This window comes from Rhinopithecus bieti, unplaced genomic scaffold (genome assembly GCF_001698545.2).
Source record: "Rhinopithecus bieti isolate Rb0 unplaced genomic scaffold, ASM169854v2 scaffold_34876, whole genome shotgun sequence".
NCBI lineage: Eukaryota > Metazoa > Chordata > Mammalia > Primates > Cercopithecidae > Rhinopithecus > Rhinopithecus bieti.
Window position 1 is genome coordinate 732,253 of NW_016814760.1, and position 18,221 is coordinate 750,473.

General features: G+C 36.9%; 1 protein-coding gene across 15 annotated transcripts in view; it reads right to left on the reverse strand.

Annotated features, from left to right (window-relative positions):
* The window catches only part of RPS6KC1 (ribosomal protein S6 kinase C1), a 223,155-nt gene that overhangs the window by 153,425 nt on the left and 51,509 nt on the right, over window positions 1-18,221 (reverse strand). For 13 of the 15 annotated variants that reach the window (XR_001881479.1, XM_017851939.1, XM_017851937.1 and 10 more), the window contains one exon: window positions 7,959-8,074. The exons of 1 other annotated variant lie outside the window; for it this stretch is intronic. Coding sequence is in view for 8 of the 14 variants with exons in the window: in XM_017851939.1 (XP_017707428.1) it covers window positions 7,959-8,074 (116 nt within the window). In the remaining 6 variants the exon portion in view is untranslated. Of the gene's footprint in view, window positions 1-7,463; window positions 7,670-7,958; window positions 8,075-18,221 lie in introns of those variants that run through there. One more of the 15 variants, XM_017851948.1, reaches the window with a different exon arrangement.

Below are 18,221 nucleotides of genomic sequence, written 5' to 3' on the forward strand. Positions count from 1 at the left end.
CCAAATTTTACTTCCCTGAGTGTTATGTGAACTAAAACTTTAAAAATGATTATTCTCTTTAGGAACAACAATTTGTATTACTTTATTCTGCCCTTTGTTACAATATTCAGATTACAGCTTATATTTGAACTTTTCTCCAAAAAGAGTATCTATTGTAGACTAAGTCATCTTTTAAACAACATCCAAACCAAATCAAGATTTTCGAGTATTCTAGAGAATGTTAAAAGACAAAATAAATTTTAAAAGAAAGTATCTTTCAACTATTAACTACCTCTTCCACCACTAGGTGTGCGATTTAAGTTACCTACCTATAAAATGTCTTCTAAGACATTATTTTATTTTACATATTTCATGCAAAATAAAAAATACAAAGTATTTACAACAATGTAGACACTCAATAAATGTTTATTATTAGTTGACATAAGATCTTCCTGTAAGATAAAATTTAAAATGCAAAAGGAGTATCTATTGTAGACTAAACCATCTTTTAAACAACATCCAAACCAAATCAAGATTTTCAAGTATTCTAGAGAATGTTAAAAGACAACTATCAACTACCTCTTCTACCACTAGGTGTGCGATTTAAGTTACCTACCTATAAAATGTCTTCTAACTAAGATGTTATTTTTACATATTTCATGCAAAATAAAAAATACAAAGTATTTAGAACAATGTAGGCACTCAATAGATGTTTATTAGTTAACATAAGATCTTGTAAGGTAAAATTTAAAATGCAAAATGTTTTAGCTCATAATCCTAAATATTTTATTTACCTAGTTTAATAAACACTGTTATAAAAAATAAATAGTAAAGAACAAATATTTAATGAAACACAACAAAAACCATTATACAGGAACTAGAGGGATGTAGCAGTAAAATAATGACACAATCCTAATTTTAAATTTCTAATTCAAAAATAACCTTTTGGGTGTTTCTGAGTATGCAGTAAAAAAATTTCACAGAAATTTTGGGATACATAGTATCTCAAAGTTTTTTTGTTAATGAAGAGTCTAACAGGGAAGGACTTCTGGTATAGTGAAGTTAGGAGATCCAGCAAATGTTTTCCCCAAAAGGCAATTATAAATCTGGAGAAATCTGTCAAAACCACCATTGAGGGCTCTGGAAACTGACTAAAAGCATAAAGCAAATGAAACAGTGGCTACTAAGAAACTACGGAACCACAGGTAAGAACTATGGAAGTCTGTGATGTTCTTGCCTCGGTTCTTCCCAACCCCCATGCCAGCTGGGTGGTGACAGTAATTATATAAAGGCAAGGCAAGTCTTGAAAACCAGCAGGTTCACTTTTGAGGAAGCTAACATGATTTGGATTGAAGTACAGAAAAAAATAAAAATCCACCCCAAATATTATTGTCAATAATAGTAGCAATCTCAGGGCCAAATATATAGCAAGGAAAAGTGATGGCTCAGCACGCCTGAAGCTGAAGTCAGGAAAAGACCAGACAGCAGGGAGATCCAGAAAAATAACATAGCCATAGGGGGTCTTCATAAAGCTCACTACGCATCTATGTAGGGACCAGAGAGGGGTCAAGCTATCCACAAATACCTGGTAAACCATGAGACAGTGCACAGGCACAGAGGAAATTAGAGACTTCAGAGGAAAGTAAAAGCCAGGGCAAATTTTAAAACAGCTGAGACTTTGAAAACACATTTAAAAATCATCAGCATTAAAAGGAAAGCATATAATGCACAGGCGTTTAAGCACAAGCAATGACCGAGCACTGGCTGACCACAAAGCTATGCTGACACAGGTCTAACCCCTACATAGCCTGGCTTAAAAATAAAATTAAAATTAAATATTGGGCAGAGATATCAGCAGTCACACACTTCACAGGAAATGGACTCCAAAGATTTACTACAGACTAAACACACTAACAAAAAGTGTTAGTTACTAAACACACTAACGTAAAATGGCAAGAATCCTCAGGGAGAAAAGAACATCAGAACCTAGGGTTCTATAGTATATTATCCAAAATACAGATTTTCCAACAAAAAAAAAATTACAGGACATACAAAGACACAGGAAAGTATGTGACCCAAACATGGGAGGTAACCAGTCAATCAAAACTATCTGTGAGGGGACAAAGATGTTGGACTTGGCAAAAACTTCAAAGCAGCTATTAAAAATATGTTCAAATTATCACAGGAAAACATGATTAAAGAATTAAAAGGACTATGACTCATGAAATAGCAAATATAAATAAATCAAAATTCCTGGGTTAACCTTCAAAACATAAATATATGTGGCCAGGCGCGGTGGCTCACACCTGTAATCCCAGCACTTCGGGAGGCCGAGGAAGGCAGATCACGAGGTCAGAAGATCAAGAACATTCTGGCTAACAAGGATGGTCTCTACCTAAAAAAACCCCGTCTCTATTTAAAAAAAAAAAAAAAAATTAGCCAGGCATGGTAGCGGGCACCTGTAGTCCCAGCTACTCGGGAGGCTGAGGCAGGAGAATGGCGTGAACCTGGGAGGTGGAGCTTGCAATGAGCCGAGATTGCACCACTGCACCTCCAGCCTGGGTGGCAGAGTGAGACTCTATCTCAAAAAAAAAACCATAAATATATGTACACACATACACACCCTCTAAATCTCTAATTAAAAAAAAAAAAAAAAAAAACTTCCCACCTAAATTCCACTCCTAGTATATCTAAGAGAAACAAAAATACATATCTGCACAAGAACTTACATGTCAATATTCATAACGGCACCATTCATAATGGCCAAAAGGGGAATAATCCAAATATGCACCCACACACATTGTAGATAAACAAAATGTGGTATATCCATAGCCACACAAAGGAGTATTATACAATCACAAAAAAGAATAAAGTACTGATGCATCCTACAACATGAATGAACCATTAAAACATACTACTACATGGAAAAAAAAAACAGTTTCATTCAAAATAGCATCATAAGATTAAAATGCTTACAAATAAGTTTAAGGCAAGAAGCTCCAGACTTATACCCTGAAAATTACAAAACATTGCTTAAAGAAATTACAGAATATTGGGCCAGGTGCAGTGGCTCACGCCTGTAATCCTGGCACTTTGGGAGGCCGAGGCAGGTGGATCATGAGGTCAGGAAATCGAGACCATCCTGGCTAACATGGTCTGACCTCGTCTCTACTAAAAATACAAAAAAATTAGCCAGGCGTGGTGGTGGGTGCCTGTAGTCCCATCTACTTGAGAGGGTGAGGCAGGAGAATGGTGTGAACCTGGGAGGTGGAGCTTGCAGTGAGCTGAGATGGCACCACTGCACTCCAGCCTGGGCGACAAAGCGAGACTCCATCTCAAAAAAAAGAAAAAGAAATTACAGAATATCTAAATAAATGTAGAGTCATTTCATTTTCATGGATTGCAAGATAATATTGTTAAAATGACAACTTTCCCCAAACAACTACAGATTCAATACAATTCCAATCAGAATTCTGAGGCGCAAGCCAAAATAGCTCAGCTGGGAGAGCATCAAACTGGAGGATTTTAGCAGGTGTTTCCAATACCTTCGGCCAGGTGTGGTGACTCACACCTGTAATCCCAGCACTTTGGGAGGCTGAGGCAAGAGAATTACTTAAGGCCAGGAGTTCAAGACCAGCCTGGGCAACACAGTGAGAACTTGTCTCTACAAAAACTTTAAAAATCAGCTGGGTGTGGTGGTGCATGTCCCAGCTACTTGGGAGGCTGAGGTGGGAGGATCCCTTGGGCCCAAGAGTTTGAGGTTAAAGTGAGCTATTATTGTGCCACTGCATCCCAGCCTAGGTGACAAACGTGAGACTCCAATTCTTTAAAAAAAAAAAAAAAAAGTAAAATAATAAAATAATTTTAAAATTCTATGAGAACTTTTTGTTCACATGGATAAGCTGACACTAATAATTTTTACGGAAGTTCAAATAACTCAAAACTGTCATAACAATTTTGATACAGTAAAGTAGGCAAACTTACACTAGCTGACTTCAATACTTAAAAAGCTACAGTAATCAAGACAGTATCGTATTAGGATAAGAACAGGCACATAGATTAATAGAACTTATCAACAGTCCAGAAATAAGTCATCATATTTACAGTCAATTTATTTTCAGCAAGAGTCCCAAGGCAATTCAATGAGGATAGTCTTTTCAACAAATGATGCTCAGAATATTAGATACATACATACCAGAAGATGAATTTAGACTGTTCCTTCACACCGTATATAAAATGAACTAAAAATGAATCATAGACCTAACTGTAACATTAAAACTTCTAAAAATAAACACAGAAGAAAATCTTCATGATCTTGGCATGCTCAAAAAGTTCCTGGGTATGACAGGCATAACCCAAAAAAGAAAAAATATATACAAATTATACGTCATCAAAGCTAAAAGCTTTTGTGCTTCAAATGACACCATTAAGAAAACTAAAAGGCTACACAGATTGGGGAGAAAGTATTTACAAATCACTCATCTGATAAGACTGTTTATACAGAATATATTCAGAACTCTTACAACTCAGTGACAACCCAATCAAGAAAATGAGTAGATTTTAATGGACATTTCACCAAAGATATATGAAAAAAGCATAGGAAAACATGCTCAACATCATTAGCCATCAGGAAACTGAAATTAATACTATGGTGAAATACCACTGCACACATGCTAGAATGGCTACAGTTAAAAAATCAGACAATACCAAGTGTTGATGAGGTTGTGGAACAACTGGTAAGTTCAGACATTACTGGCTATTTTCCATTTGGAAAACAGTTTGGCAATTTCTTAAAAACATAAACTTATCAGAAGACCCAGCAATTCCTCTCCTCAGGAATCACCCAAGAAAAATGAAAACATACATCCACACAAAGATTTGTATGCAAATATTCACAGTAGCATTAGTCATAACAGCCAAAACGTAGAAACATCCAAACATGTCCATGAATTTATCAATGAATGAAGAAAATGTGGTATTATCTATACAATGAAATACATTTCACAACATAAAATAACAAAATACTGATACATAACATGAATGAAGCTCAAAAACATTATGCTAAGTGAAAGAAACCTATATACATATGTTGTGAACAAAAAGCTCATATATTGTGTAATTCCATATATTTGAAATGATGAGGAAAGGCAAATCTACAGACAGAACAAGGTGGTTGCCCCAGGCTGGGATGGAAAAGGGGATCACCATAGCAAGCAGACCCAGAGGTGAGGTAATGGAAATGATCTAAAATTGGATGTTGGCCAGGCACAGTGGCTCACACCTGTAAACCCAGCACTTTGGGAGGCCAAGGTAGGCGGACCACTTGAGGTCAGGAGTTCAAAACCAGCCTGGTCAACATTGCAAAACCCTATCTCTACTAAAAATACAAAAATTTGCCAGGTGTGGTGGTGCACTCCTGTAATCCCAACTACTTGGGAGGTGGAGGCAGAAGAACCACTTAAATCCGGGAGGCAAAGGTTGTGGTGAGCCAAGATCCTGCCACTGCACTCTATCCTGGGTAACACAGCGAGATTCCGTCTCAGGGGAAAAAAAAAAAGGAATAAAATAAAATAAAATTGTATGTTGGTGACAGGTGCAAAACTCTATAAATTTACTGAAAATCAGTGAATTGTACACTTAAAATTAGTAACTGTACTAATACTAATAAATAACCAACCAGTGAAGAGTATGGGATGGAAAGGTGTAGATAAAACAAGTTTGGCAATATACTGATAATTTCTGAAACCAGGCAATGGGTCATAGAAATCCATTATACTATTCATTCTACTCTTATATATGTGGTTTTTTAAAGTAAGTAAAGTTTTGTAAGCAAGTGGCTATATGGTCATTTGCATGTGGCATCATCAATGTCTCTAAAGAGAAAAATAAACTATGATACTATAGCACACCCTGTGAATTAGCTACCCCAAACCTTCCCCGCAACCTTCATCCATGATCAGAACTAGAAAGCTAAGAGTCACCTTCCCAGACTCCTTCAAATTAAGGATGGGCATGTGACCCAGTTCTGGCCAATGAGATGTAAGAAGGACTATCTCTAGATCATGTTTCTGGGAAAGCTTTTAAAAACTGGCATGTTTCTTTTGGCCTTTTGCCTTTCACACCCAAACCCAGAAACCTATGTCATTGATGACATTACTGAGCTCTATACCAGCCCTGGACTACCTTCCTCACTCATACATCTTGTCATATGAGAAATAAATACCTTTTTTTTGTTCAAGCTAATGGAACAAGTTGTTTTTTTGTTTTGTTTTGTTTTGTTTTTTTCTTGCTTGCTTTATTACCTCTATTTAAAATGACTGAATACCACTGTTGTGATATTCTCAAATCAGTATGCTGTTCCTGCCTAGCACACTGTTAAAGATAGTTCTAAGATACTTTCCAAGATTAGTTTGACTTCTCTTAAACTGTCCAATCTTTCACAAACCCTGAAACTGACAGTCTCATTTCCCAGTGACTTACAGCAATGATTACAATCACGAATTCCCAGATCCAGAAGAAATAACAATGAACACATAACTTTTACTTAAATTGTTTAGTCTTCAAAAGGACTTCCGTAATCCCTAATTTTTTTTAGTCATATGGCATGTGGTAATTTGCACGACAGCTTTTCACAATTTCTATAAAGCAATATTCTTGTTTAATAATAAAGTCTTTTTCCATAAAAAACATACTCCCTGACACATAGAAACAATTGTAACAAAGAACAGCAAAGATATAAATACTCTATCAATTTGACTTGGCCTTTATCCTAAAGATCTGCATAGGGCCATAGGCAGAAATCACATTTATTATCTCAGCCTAATTTGCAGAATGGTGAAAAGTTAAGCAACATGGTCAATCATGAGAAATGTTATTTTTACTCTTCTATTACTATCATTATTTCTATTACTGTAAATTTGCAATGTCTTTCAAAAGAACTTTCTTCAGTAGATGAAACAGATCATAAAAAATAAATTCCTGGGTGACGAAGCACTGGCAAAAATAAATAAATAAACAAATAAATAAATAAATAATCTGTGTAGATCCACTAAAATCAGAAAAATTAAATATCTCACCTTTCATACATATCACTGGTTATATAGTCTAAGAAATTTAACTTATACAAGTGAGTAGATTTTAGTTAAAGAAGTAAAAACAATTACAGCACAATCACTTAGATTTCTTTTTTTTAGAAGGCTAACTCAATGCAACAGGAAAAATGTGGTAATTAAATACAATGATATCAACTGACAACATACACCGATTCAGTTCAAAATAAATTAGAAAATTATTATTAAAAATGGTGAAAAAAATAGAAAACTTAAAAGAAAGCATTACATGTCTAGGAACTTAAAACACTAATATCTAATGATCTCCAGCAATATAATTTGCACTGGTCTGCTCTCTAAAACTGTGCAGTTTTATATTTTTGTTATATCTTTATACAAGTCAATATAATTATAACAAATGTAATATAGACTTACGGTGGCTTATATTCCAAGAGTAATCTGCCACTGAAAGACACTTCAAAAAGTGAAGGTAAGTACTGGAGTTTCATGATACTTCATTTTTTTAATGTATTTCAATTATGACAGAGTGAGTTAAATAATCTCTAAGCTCTTTGCACCAATTTTTTAAGATCCATGAATCAAAAATACTTGGGAGTGTGAGGCAACAGGAGGCTTGAGCCCAGGGACTCAAGGCTGTAGTACGCCATGATCACACCTGTCAATGGCCACTGAACAACAGGCTAAGCAATAGAGCAGAACCAGTTCCTTTAAAAAAAAAAAAAAAAAGCATAAATTTCTACACAAAAAATAGGAGATATGCCATAAGCATTATTATAGAGCTATTAATTTCTACTTTTATAGTGAATAATGAAATTCAAAAGTAAATGGCATTTTTTATTTTACTTTACTATGAATTACAAAACAAAAGTATTTAATAAAATAGAAAATATTCCAGAAAGACTACCAAACCTTGAAAAAATCTTCAAGCTGTTTACTATTGTAAAGAGCGGGAATATTGGCAGAGAACTGTAGCAGGTCTTCAGCACATTGTCTTCTCTCTTCGATAACAGTTTCATCAAATCGCCCTACAATTAAATAAGAATCAACTCTTAAGGGAAGAATGATCAAAAACTGGTTTATGATAGTTTATGTCCACAGATCAGAAAGTAGCAGCAGGCCTATCACTTGGTTGCTTTGCTTATTATGCAAACTTCTGAAGTCAAATCTAATCTCTACAATTAGAATCAGCAGTACTCTCGCTAGAAAAGAAAATGTTTCTGATAAAACAAGAGGCAAAGGTGTCAACTGATAAATAAACGGTATGTTCATAATTTAGAGCCTGTCAATTTAAGTAAGTTACCATTTAAGAAGCTAGTGATTTGAAACTAAAGTTGAAAAGAGAATTTTAAAGAAGTGAAATGGTTTTCTATAGTAATCTAATACTGTAATTACTCATATAATTTTCCCTTTTCTACTCTTTTTGATTTATAACGGGGCTGAAGAGAGGAAATTATGAGAACATCTGTATTATCAGCGGGGTCAAAACCTCAGCTTGAAGCAAAAGCTTTTATGCTAAATTCCATGTGTGATGCTGTCAGCATACATAACAGCATGCTTGTGAGAAAAAAAGAACACACATACAGCACCAGCCAGTTCTGCTTTACAAGGTGATCAAAAGGTGGTTTCCATAGAATTTTTAAATGATATATACAATTTAAATGCTGATAAGACATTTTCAAATATGATCATTTTGTAGTACTCTTAGATTACCAGTTGACATTTATCATATGCCATGTATCATACTGATTGCAATAAAAAAATACAAAATCAGAAAAGTAGCATCATCACATACTTAAACATTTTAAGTGCTTTTGCAGAGTATTAACAGAAAACTGAGGCACAAAGAGATTCCTAATTATATAGGCAAGGCAAGTGCCTATATGACTGGCAAATGAAACTGAACCACTAAAATATCCTCTGCCCAGTGTGTCTCACGCTTATGGTTAAGTGTCTATTTCATGATAACTAAAAGGGCCTGAGTTCAAATATTACCTTTATCATTTACTAGCTGTAAAATCTCAGGCAGATTATTTCCTTATTTGTAAAATGTAGGAAATGAATAATGTACTTAAGGTTCCCAGTTCCATGCCAGGCACACAGTAAGCATTTAACAGAATATTACGGTTTGAATCTTCAAGTTCTATCATAGTGACTAAAATACAGAGCATGCTAGCAAACTTCTATTGACTGTGTGAGTGAATAACAAAAACTTTTAAAAGCCATGTAAAAATAAATAAATAATTGACTTAGAGTAAAATGTTATGTTTTTTTTTTTGAGACACAGTCTCACTGTGTCACCCAGAGTGATCTCAACCTCACTGCAGCCTCAACCTCCCAGGCTCAAGCAATTCTCCCACTTCAGCCTCCCAAGGAGCTGGGACTACAGGCACATGCCACCACAGCCAGCTAATTATTTTGTAGTGAGAGGGTCTCACTACACTGCCCAGGCTAATGTCAAATTCCTGGATGCAAGTGATTCTCCCATCTAGGCCTCCCAAAGTGCTGGGATTGCACTGCAGGCATGAGCCACCATACTCAGCCTATAACAGGAAATCTTTACAGTGGATCCATACACAACCTCTTAGGCAATGGTTCATGGATGGGTTCCAGAGACAATAATCCCACAGAATTCCATGCATATATATATACACAGGTGCATTTTTCTAAGGATAGGGTCTATAACTTTTACCAGTATCCTGAAAGAGCCTAGGACCAAATAAAGGTCAGCAGGCAAGTGGCAGCCAATTAGAAGATTCCTAACATTCTGTATACTGCTTTACTTACTATAGAATAGGCTGTCCACTGCTATCCAAATATTTGTTCTTGCTTTCTTCCTCAATTTTTTTTTTTTTATTTTTTTTTTTTTGAGACGGAGTCTCACTCTGTCGCCCAGGCTGGAGTGCAGTGGTGCGATCTCGGCTCACTACAAGCTCCGCCTCCCGGGTTCACACCATTCTCCTGCCTCAACCTCCTGAGCAGCTGGGACTACAGGCACCCGCCACTGCGCCCGGCTAATTTTTTGTATTTTTAGTAGAGACGAGGTTTCACCGTGGTCTCGATCTCCTGACCTTGTGATCTGCCCACCTCATCCTCCCAAAGTGCTGGGATTACAGGCGTGAGCCACCGTGCCCAGTCTCTTCCTCAATTTTTATTCAAATGGGTACATGACAGCCCGGGGGTGGGGGTGGTGGGGGGAACTGTAATTGCCAGCTTGCTTTGCAGTTAGGCATACATATAAACTAAGTTCTGGCAAACAGCACATAAACAAGTTATACTGTAGCTTCCCAGAAATCTTTTTAAAAGACAAATGACATACAACTTCTCTCTCCTTTTCTTCTTTGTCTCTTCCCCCTTCCAAGAAGAACCAAGAAGTGGAAGGTTAAAAATGACACAAACAGGGTGCAGTGGTGCAAACCTATAATTCCAGATTCTCAGGAGGCTGAGGCCAGAAGGATCACTTGAGCCTAAGAGTTCAAGTCAGCCTGGGCAACATAGCAAGACTACATCTCATTAAAAAATGACAGAGCAACAAGACAGGAGCTTGGATTCCGGGTCACTGTGCAGCTGCCATGCTTGAGGCTACCTCCAAACCTTCTGTCATGAGGAAGAAATTGACTTCTATCTTAAGTTTCTCACAAATAACCAAACCCAACATAATCCATTATGCTACATTTGTTTTTGTTAGTTCTCAGTTCAAGTGCAACAATTAAATTCAACCCTCCCAATAACAATACCAAATCTAAAATGACACTACTCACTTACCTATCACTAATATTATCTAGAAACAAATTTGCAAGAACCCCAATAGGTAAAACCAATTCTCTGGCTTGAAAACAATCTAAATGAGTTAATCTTAGGAAAAAATCTACTGGCCAGCTAGATTAAATGCTCATTATTCCTTATTTTGCCTAAATAAGAAAGTATGAATCAGTGTTTATGATTATAGTACAACATATTTATCCCTTAAAAAAGTAAATTCAAGTGCCTATAAATTAATATTAATAATTGCGTAAATATCTAAAAGCTTAGAACAGTAACCCAGAAAATGCACACATTATTTTATGCTTTGACCCACTAGACTACCTGAGAATATCTTTAAATGCATTAACTACTTGTTGAGAAATCTTAACGGAAGTGTTCTTAATATTTAATAGTATCCTAAAAAGATCTTATTTCTATCTGAAACAAATACAAAAAAAATTGGAAGCTTCAATCTTCCCCATTAAGCTAAAGTAAAACACTTAAGCAATGGAATAAATGCCAAAAGCATATCCTCTTGTACTTCTATTGATTTATTGCTTCTATTCCACTAAACTTTGACACGCAGATATGAATTGAGACATTTTTTTCAGAATAGTGCACAACCAAAAATAAAGGGTTATGCATTAAATAAGCTTCAATTACATTGAATCCTATTATCAGAACAAATACGATAAAGGAACAAACTCATTTCTTTGTTCCTAAAATACTTCAGAATAACAACAGAAGAATGGTATTAAGTGGGCAAAGGACATGAACAGACAGGCACTTCTCAAAAGAAGACATACAAGCAACCAACAAACATGAAAATATGCTCAACATCACTGATCATTAGAAAAATGCAAATCAAAACCATAATGAGACACCACCTCACGCCAGTCAGAATGGCTATTATTAAAAAGTCAAAAAATAACAGATGCTGGCGAGGTTGCACAGAATAAGGAATGCTCACAAACTGTTCATGGGAGCGTAAATTAGTTCAGCCCCTGTGGAAGGCATGTTTGAGATTTTCAAATAACTAAAATAAAATTACCATTTTACCCAGCCATCCCATCACTAGGGATATACTCAAAGGAAAAATAAATCGTTCTATCAAAAAGACACCTGCACTCTCATGTTTATCATAGCACTATTCACAATAGCAAAGACATGGGATCAACCTAGATGCCCATCGACAGCGGACTGGATAAAGAAAATGTGGTACATATACACCGTGGAATACTACATAGCCATTAAAAAGAATGAAATAATGTCCTTTGCAGCAACATGGATGCAGGTGGAGGCCATTATCCTAAGTGAATTAACACAGGAATAGAAAACTAAATACCACATGCTCTCACTTATAAGTGAGAGCTAAACACTGGGTACACATGGACACAAAGATGGGCCCAACAGACACTGAGAACTCCAAAAGTGGGGATGGAAAGAGGGAGATAACCATTTTAAAAACTATCTATTGAGTACTATATTCATTATTTGGGTGGAAAGTTCATTTGAAGCCCACATCTCAACACCATACAACATACCCAGGTAACAAACCTGCACATGTACCTGCTGAATCTAAAAAGAAATAATGTTTTCTCGTTTCCTGATAATAATAAAATTTTTAAGAGACCATTAACACATGAATTAGACAAACAACTGACTGGGAGAAAACATTTGCAAAACATCAAACTACTGGTATCTAAGATATACAAAGAACTCTAGCCCCACAAAATAGGCAAAAGATGTAAACAGATAACTCAGAAAAAAAAAAAAGATATATTAGTGACTAATAAGCATGTGAAAAAATCTTTAGCCTATTAGTAATCAAGGAACTGAAAAGTTAAAACCACAATAAGATACCATTACACATGCCCCAGAATGGCTAAAATTAAAAAAGCTGATAACGCCCAGTGTTGGTAAGAGTGTGAAACAGCCAGAAATTTCATACATTGTTGATGGGAATATCAAATGATACAAGCACTTTTGGAAAGTCTCTTAGTTTCTTATAAAATAAAATATACACCTATCTTATGATCCAGAAATTATATTCCTAGCTATTTACCAAGAGAAACATATGTCCACATAAAGATGTTTATCATAGACTTACTTAAAAATCGCCCCAAACTGGTAACATTCCAGGTGCCCATTGACAGGACAGTGGATAAACAGACTGTGGTACATTTAAACCAAACAGCAATAACAAGGAATGAACCTCTGATGAACACAATAGTATGGATGAATCCCAAAAACATGTTGCAGGAGGGAAGCCAGATACAAAAAGTCTGTATAGCATGATTCCATTTAAAATCCAGGACGTACAAAAACTAATACATAGTAGAAAACGTTCCTTCTGGGGAGCTTGAGGGCAAGGATTGACAGGGAAGGGGCAAGAAGCAAACTTTTAGGTGTTGGTAATGCTCTATATTTTGATAGGGGTTTGGGTTATATAGGTATATGTTTGTCACACATACAATGGGACACTTAAGATTTGTGCATTTAACTGTATGTAAACTTATCTAAACAAAATGTTAACAAATATTGAACTCTTATTAATGATAATATGTTAAAGTATTTATGGGTGAAGGACACTTGTATCTGCACTTCATGCTGAAATGCATAAAAACAAGACAGATTATGGAGAAATATATGTTGAAGAAAATATAGCAAAATGTCACTGTACACATCTTTTAACTTGCCTATATGCTTGAAAATTTTCACAATAAAATGTTGTGTAAATAAAGTTCACCACAAAGAGAAAAAATAGTAATGGTAGCATAAATGAAAAAACACAGATGAATTTTAATGAAATAATTTCTACAATTAATATATTTAATAAAGACAACCTAATTTGAAAATTTTCAAAAAAGTAGCAGCAAGATTCAATAGTCATCCTAATGACAGACAATAACCTTGCAACTACTCTGTACTTGTATATCCTTCAACATAATCAAAATTTCACTTGAAAGGCTGTAACAACATGAGAAATCATAATCAGGTGCTTCTCCTACTGCAGCTTTGAATTTCCATTCCTAGTACCAATGTTTATTTTCCTGTGAACAGAGTAGAAAAATTATAGGTAAACACAGAAAATGCAGAACAAATTGTTCCCAAGGTTTACTGTGCAACATTATATACCTCATCTTATTGAATTTCAATTTACTGCTCTTCACAGATACTGCATTTTTCACAAATTGAAAATTTGTGGCAACATTTTTCCAACAGCATGTGCTCACTTTATGTCTCTGTGTCACATTTTGGTAAATGTCACAATCAAACTTTTTCATTATTATTATATCTGTTGTAGTGATCTATGATCAGTAATCTTTGGTACTGGCATTTGCAATACAATAACATTGTTTTGAGGCACCACAAACCACAAGACTATAAAACACAAACTTAGGTGATAGATGTTGTATGTGTTCTGACTGCTCCACCAACCAGCTGTACCCAATCTCCCTTTCCTCAGGCCGCAGTATTCCCTGAGACACAACAATAATGAAAGGACACCAACTAACCTCTACAATGGCCTCTAAGTATTCAAGTGAAAGGAAGAGTTACAGGTGTCTCACTTTAAATCAAAAGCTAGAAATAAGGCACGGTGCAGCGGCTCACACCTATAATCCCAATAATCTGAGAGGGTGAGGTGGGCTGATCAGTTGAGCCCAGGAGTTTGAGACCAGCCTAAGTAACACAGGGTGAAACTCCATCTCCACAAAAAAAAAAAAAAAAAATTAGCCAGGCACGGTGGCACATGCCTGTAGCATGACTGTAGTCCCCTGTAGTCTCAGATATTCAGGAGGCTGAGGTGGCAGGACGCTAGAGTCCCAAAGGTCAAGGCTGCAGTGAGCCATGATCATATCACTACACTCCAGCGTCGGAAACAGAGCAAGACTCAGTAAGGAAGGCATAACACAAACGAAGAAATGTTGAAAGTCAGGCCTCTTGCACCAGTTAGCCAAGTCGTGAATACAAAAAACAAGTTCTTGAAAGAAATTTAAAATGTTATTCCCATGAACACATGAATGATAAGAAAGTGAAGCAACCTTATTGCTGATATGGAGAAAGTAAACCAGCCCTAACATTCCCTTAAACCAAAGCATACCCCAGAGCAAGGCCCTAACTCTCTAATTCTATGAAGACTGAGAGAGGTGAAGAAGCTGCAAAAGAAGAGTTGGAAGCTAGCAGAGGTTGGTACATGAGGTTTAAGGAATGAAGCCATCACCGTAACATAAAAGTGCAAGGTGAAGCGGCAAGGGCTGCTCTGTAGAGGCTGCTTCAAGTTATAAAGAAGATCTAGCGAAGATCATTGACAAAGATGGCTACACTAAAGAATAGATTTTTAATGGAGACAAAACAGCCTTCTTTTGCAAGAAAATGCTATCCAACACTTTCATACCCAGAGAGGAGAAGTCATGCTTGGTTTCAACACTTCAAAGCACAGGCTGAGTCTTCTGTTAGAAGCTAATGCAGCTGACTTTAAGTTGAAGCCGATGTTTACTGACCATTCTGAAAATCCTAGGACCTTTAAGAATTAGGCTAAATCTACTCTGCCTGTGTTCCATCAACAGACAAAGCCTCAATGACAGTACATCTGTTAATAGCATGGTCTACTGAATATTTTAAGACCACTGTTGAGACCCACTGCACAGAAAAAAAGATTCCCTTCAAAACAAAATTTTTTGAGACAGTCTCACTCTGTCCCAGGCTGGAGTGCAGTGGTGTGATCTCAGCTCACTGCAGCCTCTGCCTCCCGGGTTCAAGTGATTCTCTTGCCTCAGTCTCCTGAGTAGCTGGGATTACAGGTGCACACCACCATGCCTGGCTAACTTGTATTTCTAGTAGAGATGGGGGTTTCACCATGTTGGCCAGGCTGGTCTTGAACTCCTGACCTCGTGATCCACCCACCTTGGCCTCCCAAAGTGCTGGAATTACAGGTGTGAGCCACTGCGCCCTGCCCTTTCAAAATATTATTGCTCACTGACAATGAATCTGGTTCACTCGTAGCTCTGGTGGAGATGTACAAGGAGTTAATGATGTTTTCATGCCAGGTAACACAACATCAATTCTGCAGTACATGGGATCAAGGAGTAATTTTGTACTTTCAATCCTCCTTATTTACCTATATATTTCTGTGTGTATATAAGATATATAAGCCTCTCCCTCACCCCCAATTACCCAACATTGATTTATTATTTATTATTTAAGAAACACATTTCATAGGCTATAGATGACATACAAGTGATTCATCTCACAGATTTAAGCAAATGAAGTTGAAAACCTTCTGGAAAGGATTCACCATCCTGAATGCCATTGATAACATTTGTGATTCATAGGGGAAGGTAAAACTATCAACTTTTTTTTTTTTCTTTGATACAGTGTCTCATGCTGTCACCCAGGATGGAGTGTAGTAGTGCGGTCTCAAATCACTGCAACCTCCGCCTCCCGGGTTCAAGCAATTCGCCTGCCTCAGCCTCCCAAGTAGCTGGAATTACAGGCATGTGCCACCACGTCCGGCTAATTTTTCACCATGTTTGCCAGGCTGGTCTCGAACCCCTGACCTCAAGTGATCCACCTACCCTGCCCTCTCAAAGTGTTGGGATTACAGGCATGAGCCACCACACCTGGCCAACATTAATAAGAATTTTGAGGTTGATTCTAACCGTCATGGATGACTTTGAGGGGTTCAGGACCTCAGTGGAAGAAGTAACTGCAGATGTGGTAGAAATAGCAAGAGAACGAAAACTGGAAGAAAAGCCTGAAGATGTGACTGAATTGCTGCAATCTCATGATAAAAGTTAAACGAACAAGGAGTTGCTTCTTATGGATGAACAAAGAAAGTGGTTTCTTGAAAAGGAGTCTATTCCTGGTGAAGATGCTGTGAACACTGTTGAAATGACAACAAAGGATTTTGAATGTCACATACACTTAGTTGGTAAAGCAGTCACAGGATTTGAGAGGACTGACTCCAATTTTGAAAGAAGTTCTACAGTAGGTAAAATGCTATCAAACACCATCACGTTACAGAGAAATCTTTTGTGAAAGGAAGACTCAATGGATGCAGCAAATCTCATTGTTGTTTTATTTTAAGAAATCGCCACAATAGGCCGGGCGCGGTGGCTCAAGCCTGTAATCCCAGCACTTTGGGAGGCCGAGACGGGTGGATCACGAGGTCAGGAGATCGAGACCATCCTGGCTAACATGGTGAAACCCCGTCTCTACTAAAAAATACAAAAAACTAGCCGGGCGACGTGGCAGGCGCCTGTAGTCCCAGCTACTCCAGAGGCTGAGGCAGGAGAATGGCGTAAAACCCAGGAGGCGGAGCTTGCAGTGAGCTGAGATCCGGCCACTGCACTCCAGCCTGGGCGGCAGAGCGAGACTCCGTCTCAAAAAAAAAAAAAAAAAAAAAAAAAAGAAATTGCCACAACCACCCCAACTTTCAGCAACCACCACCTGATCAGTCGGCAGCCATCAACATGGAGACAAGACCCACCACCAGCAAAAGATTGCCACATACTGAAGGCTCAGATGAAAATTAGCATTTTTAGCAATATAGTATTTCTTAATTAAGGTATGTATATTTTTTAAGACATAGTGCTACTGCACACTTAATAGACTACAGTACAGTATAAACCAAAACTTTTATATGTACTGGGAAACCAAAATATTCTGTATGACTCACTTTACTGTGATGGTCTGAATCCAAATCTACAATATCTCTGAGGTATACCTATATATTTGTGTGTGTGTGTGTGTATAATATATATAAACCACTCCCCTACCCCCAATCACCCAACAATGGTTTATTAAAAGCTGTGGAGGGGAGGGAATTAAATCCAAACATTCTAACTAAGCTCATTAGTCACTAGAAATAAAGCCTCTCTGTTTGATTTATAACTGTCTTTGGAATCTTCCCTATGTTGTGTTTATTATTTAGAACAACTCCTAAATAGCAGAGTTTACAACTTTTTTAAAATGCACATGTTAGTCATCAAAAGCTAGTTCATGGAACTAAAACTTATACGTGACCAGTATGAAATTATCTAGAAAAGCTTAATGCTGACGAATCTTAACTATATCAAAAGTTCATTCACAAAGTAAAAAGAAAGAGAGGTCAAGATTCTCTGCATTAAATTCTCTCTAGCCAAACTGCACCAGGAACATACTTGTAGTTAAACAAGCTGAATTTATTACTTCTTGCAACTAAGGAGAATACATACCATTGGGAACACTGGGGCATTTCACCAAGAGGGTATCAGAAAGGACTTATAGGGCTTTGGCCTGTGTTAGCTACTTTTGGGAAGGGTTCAAGAATGTGGGGTTCTGTCCTGGATTGGATGCTGTCAGGAAATGGAGGTAATCCTGTGATTCTCTCAATTCTAATTCTATGATTCTATGATTTTTAACATATCTTACTATGAAGCAGGAAAA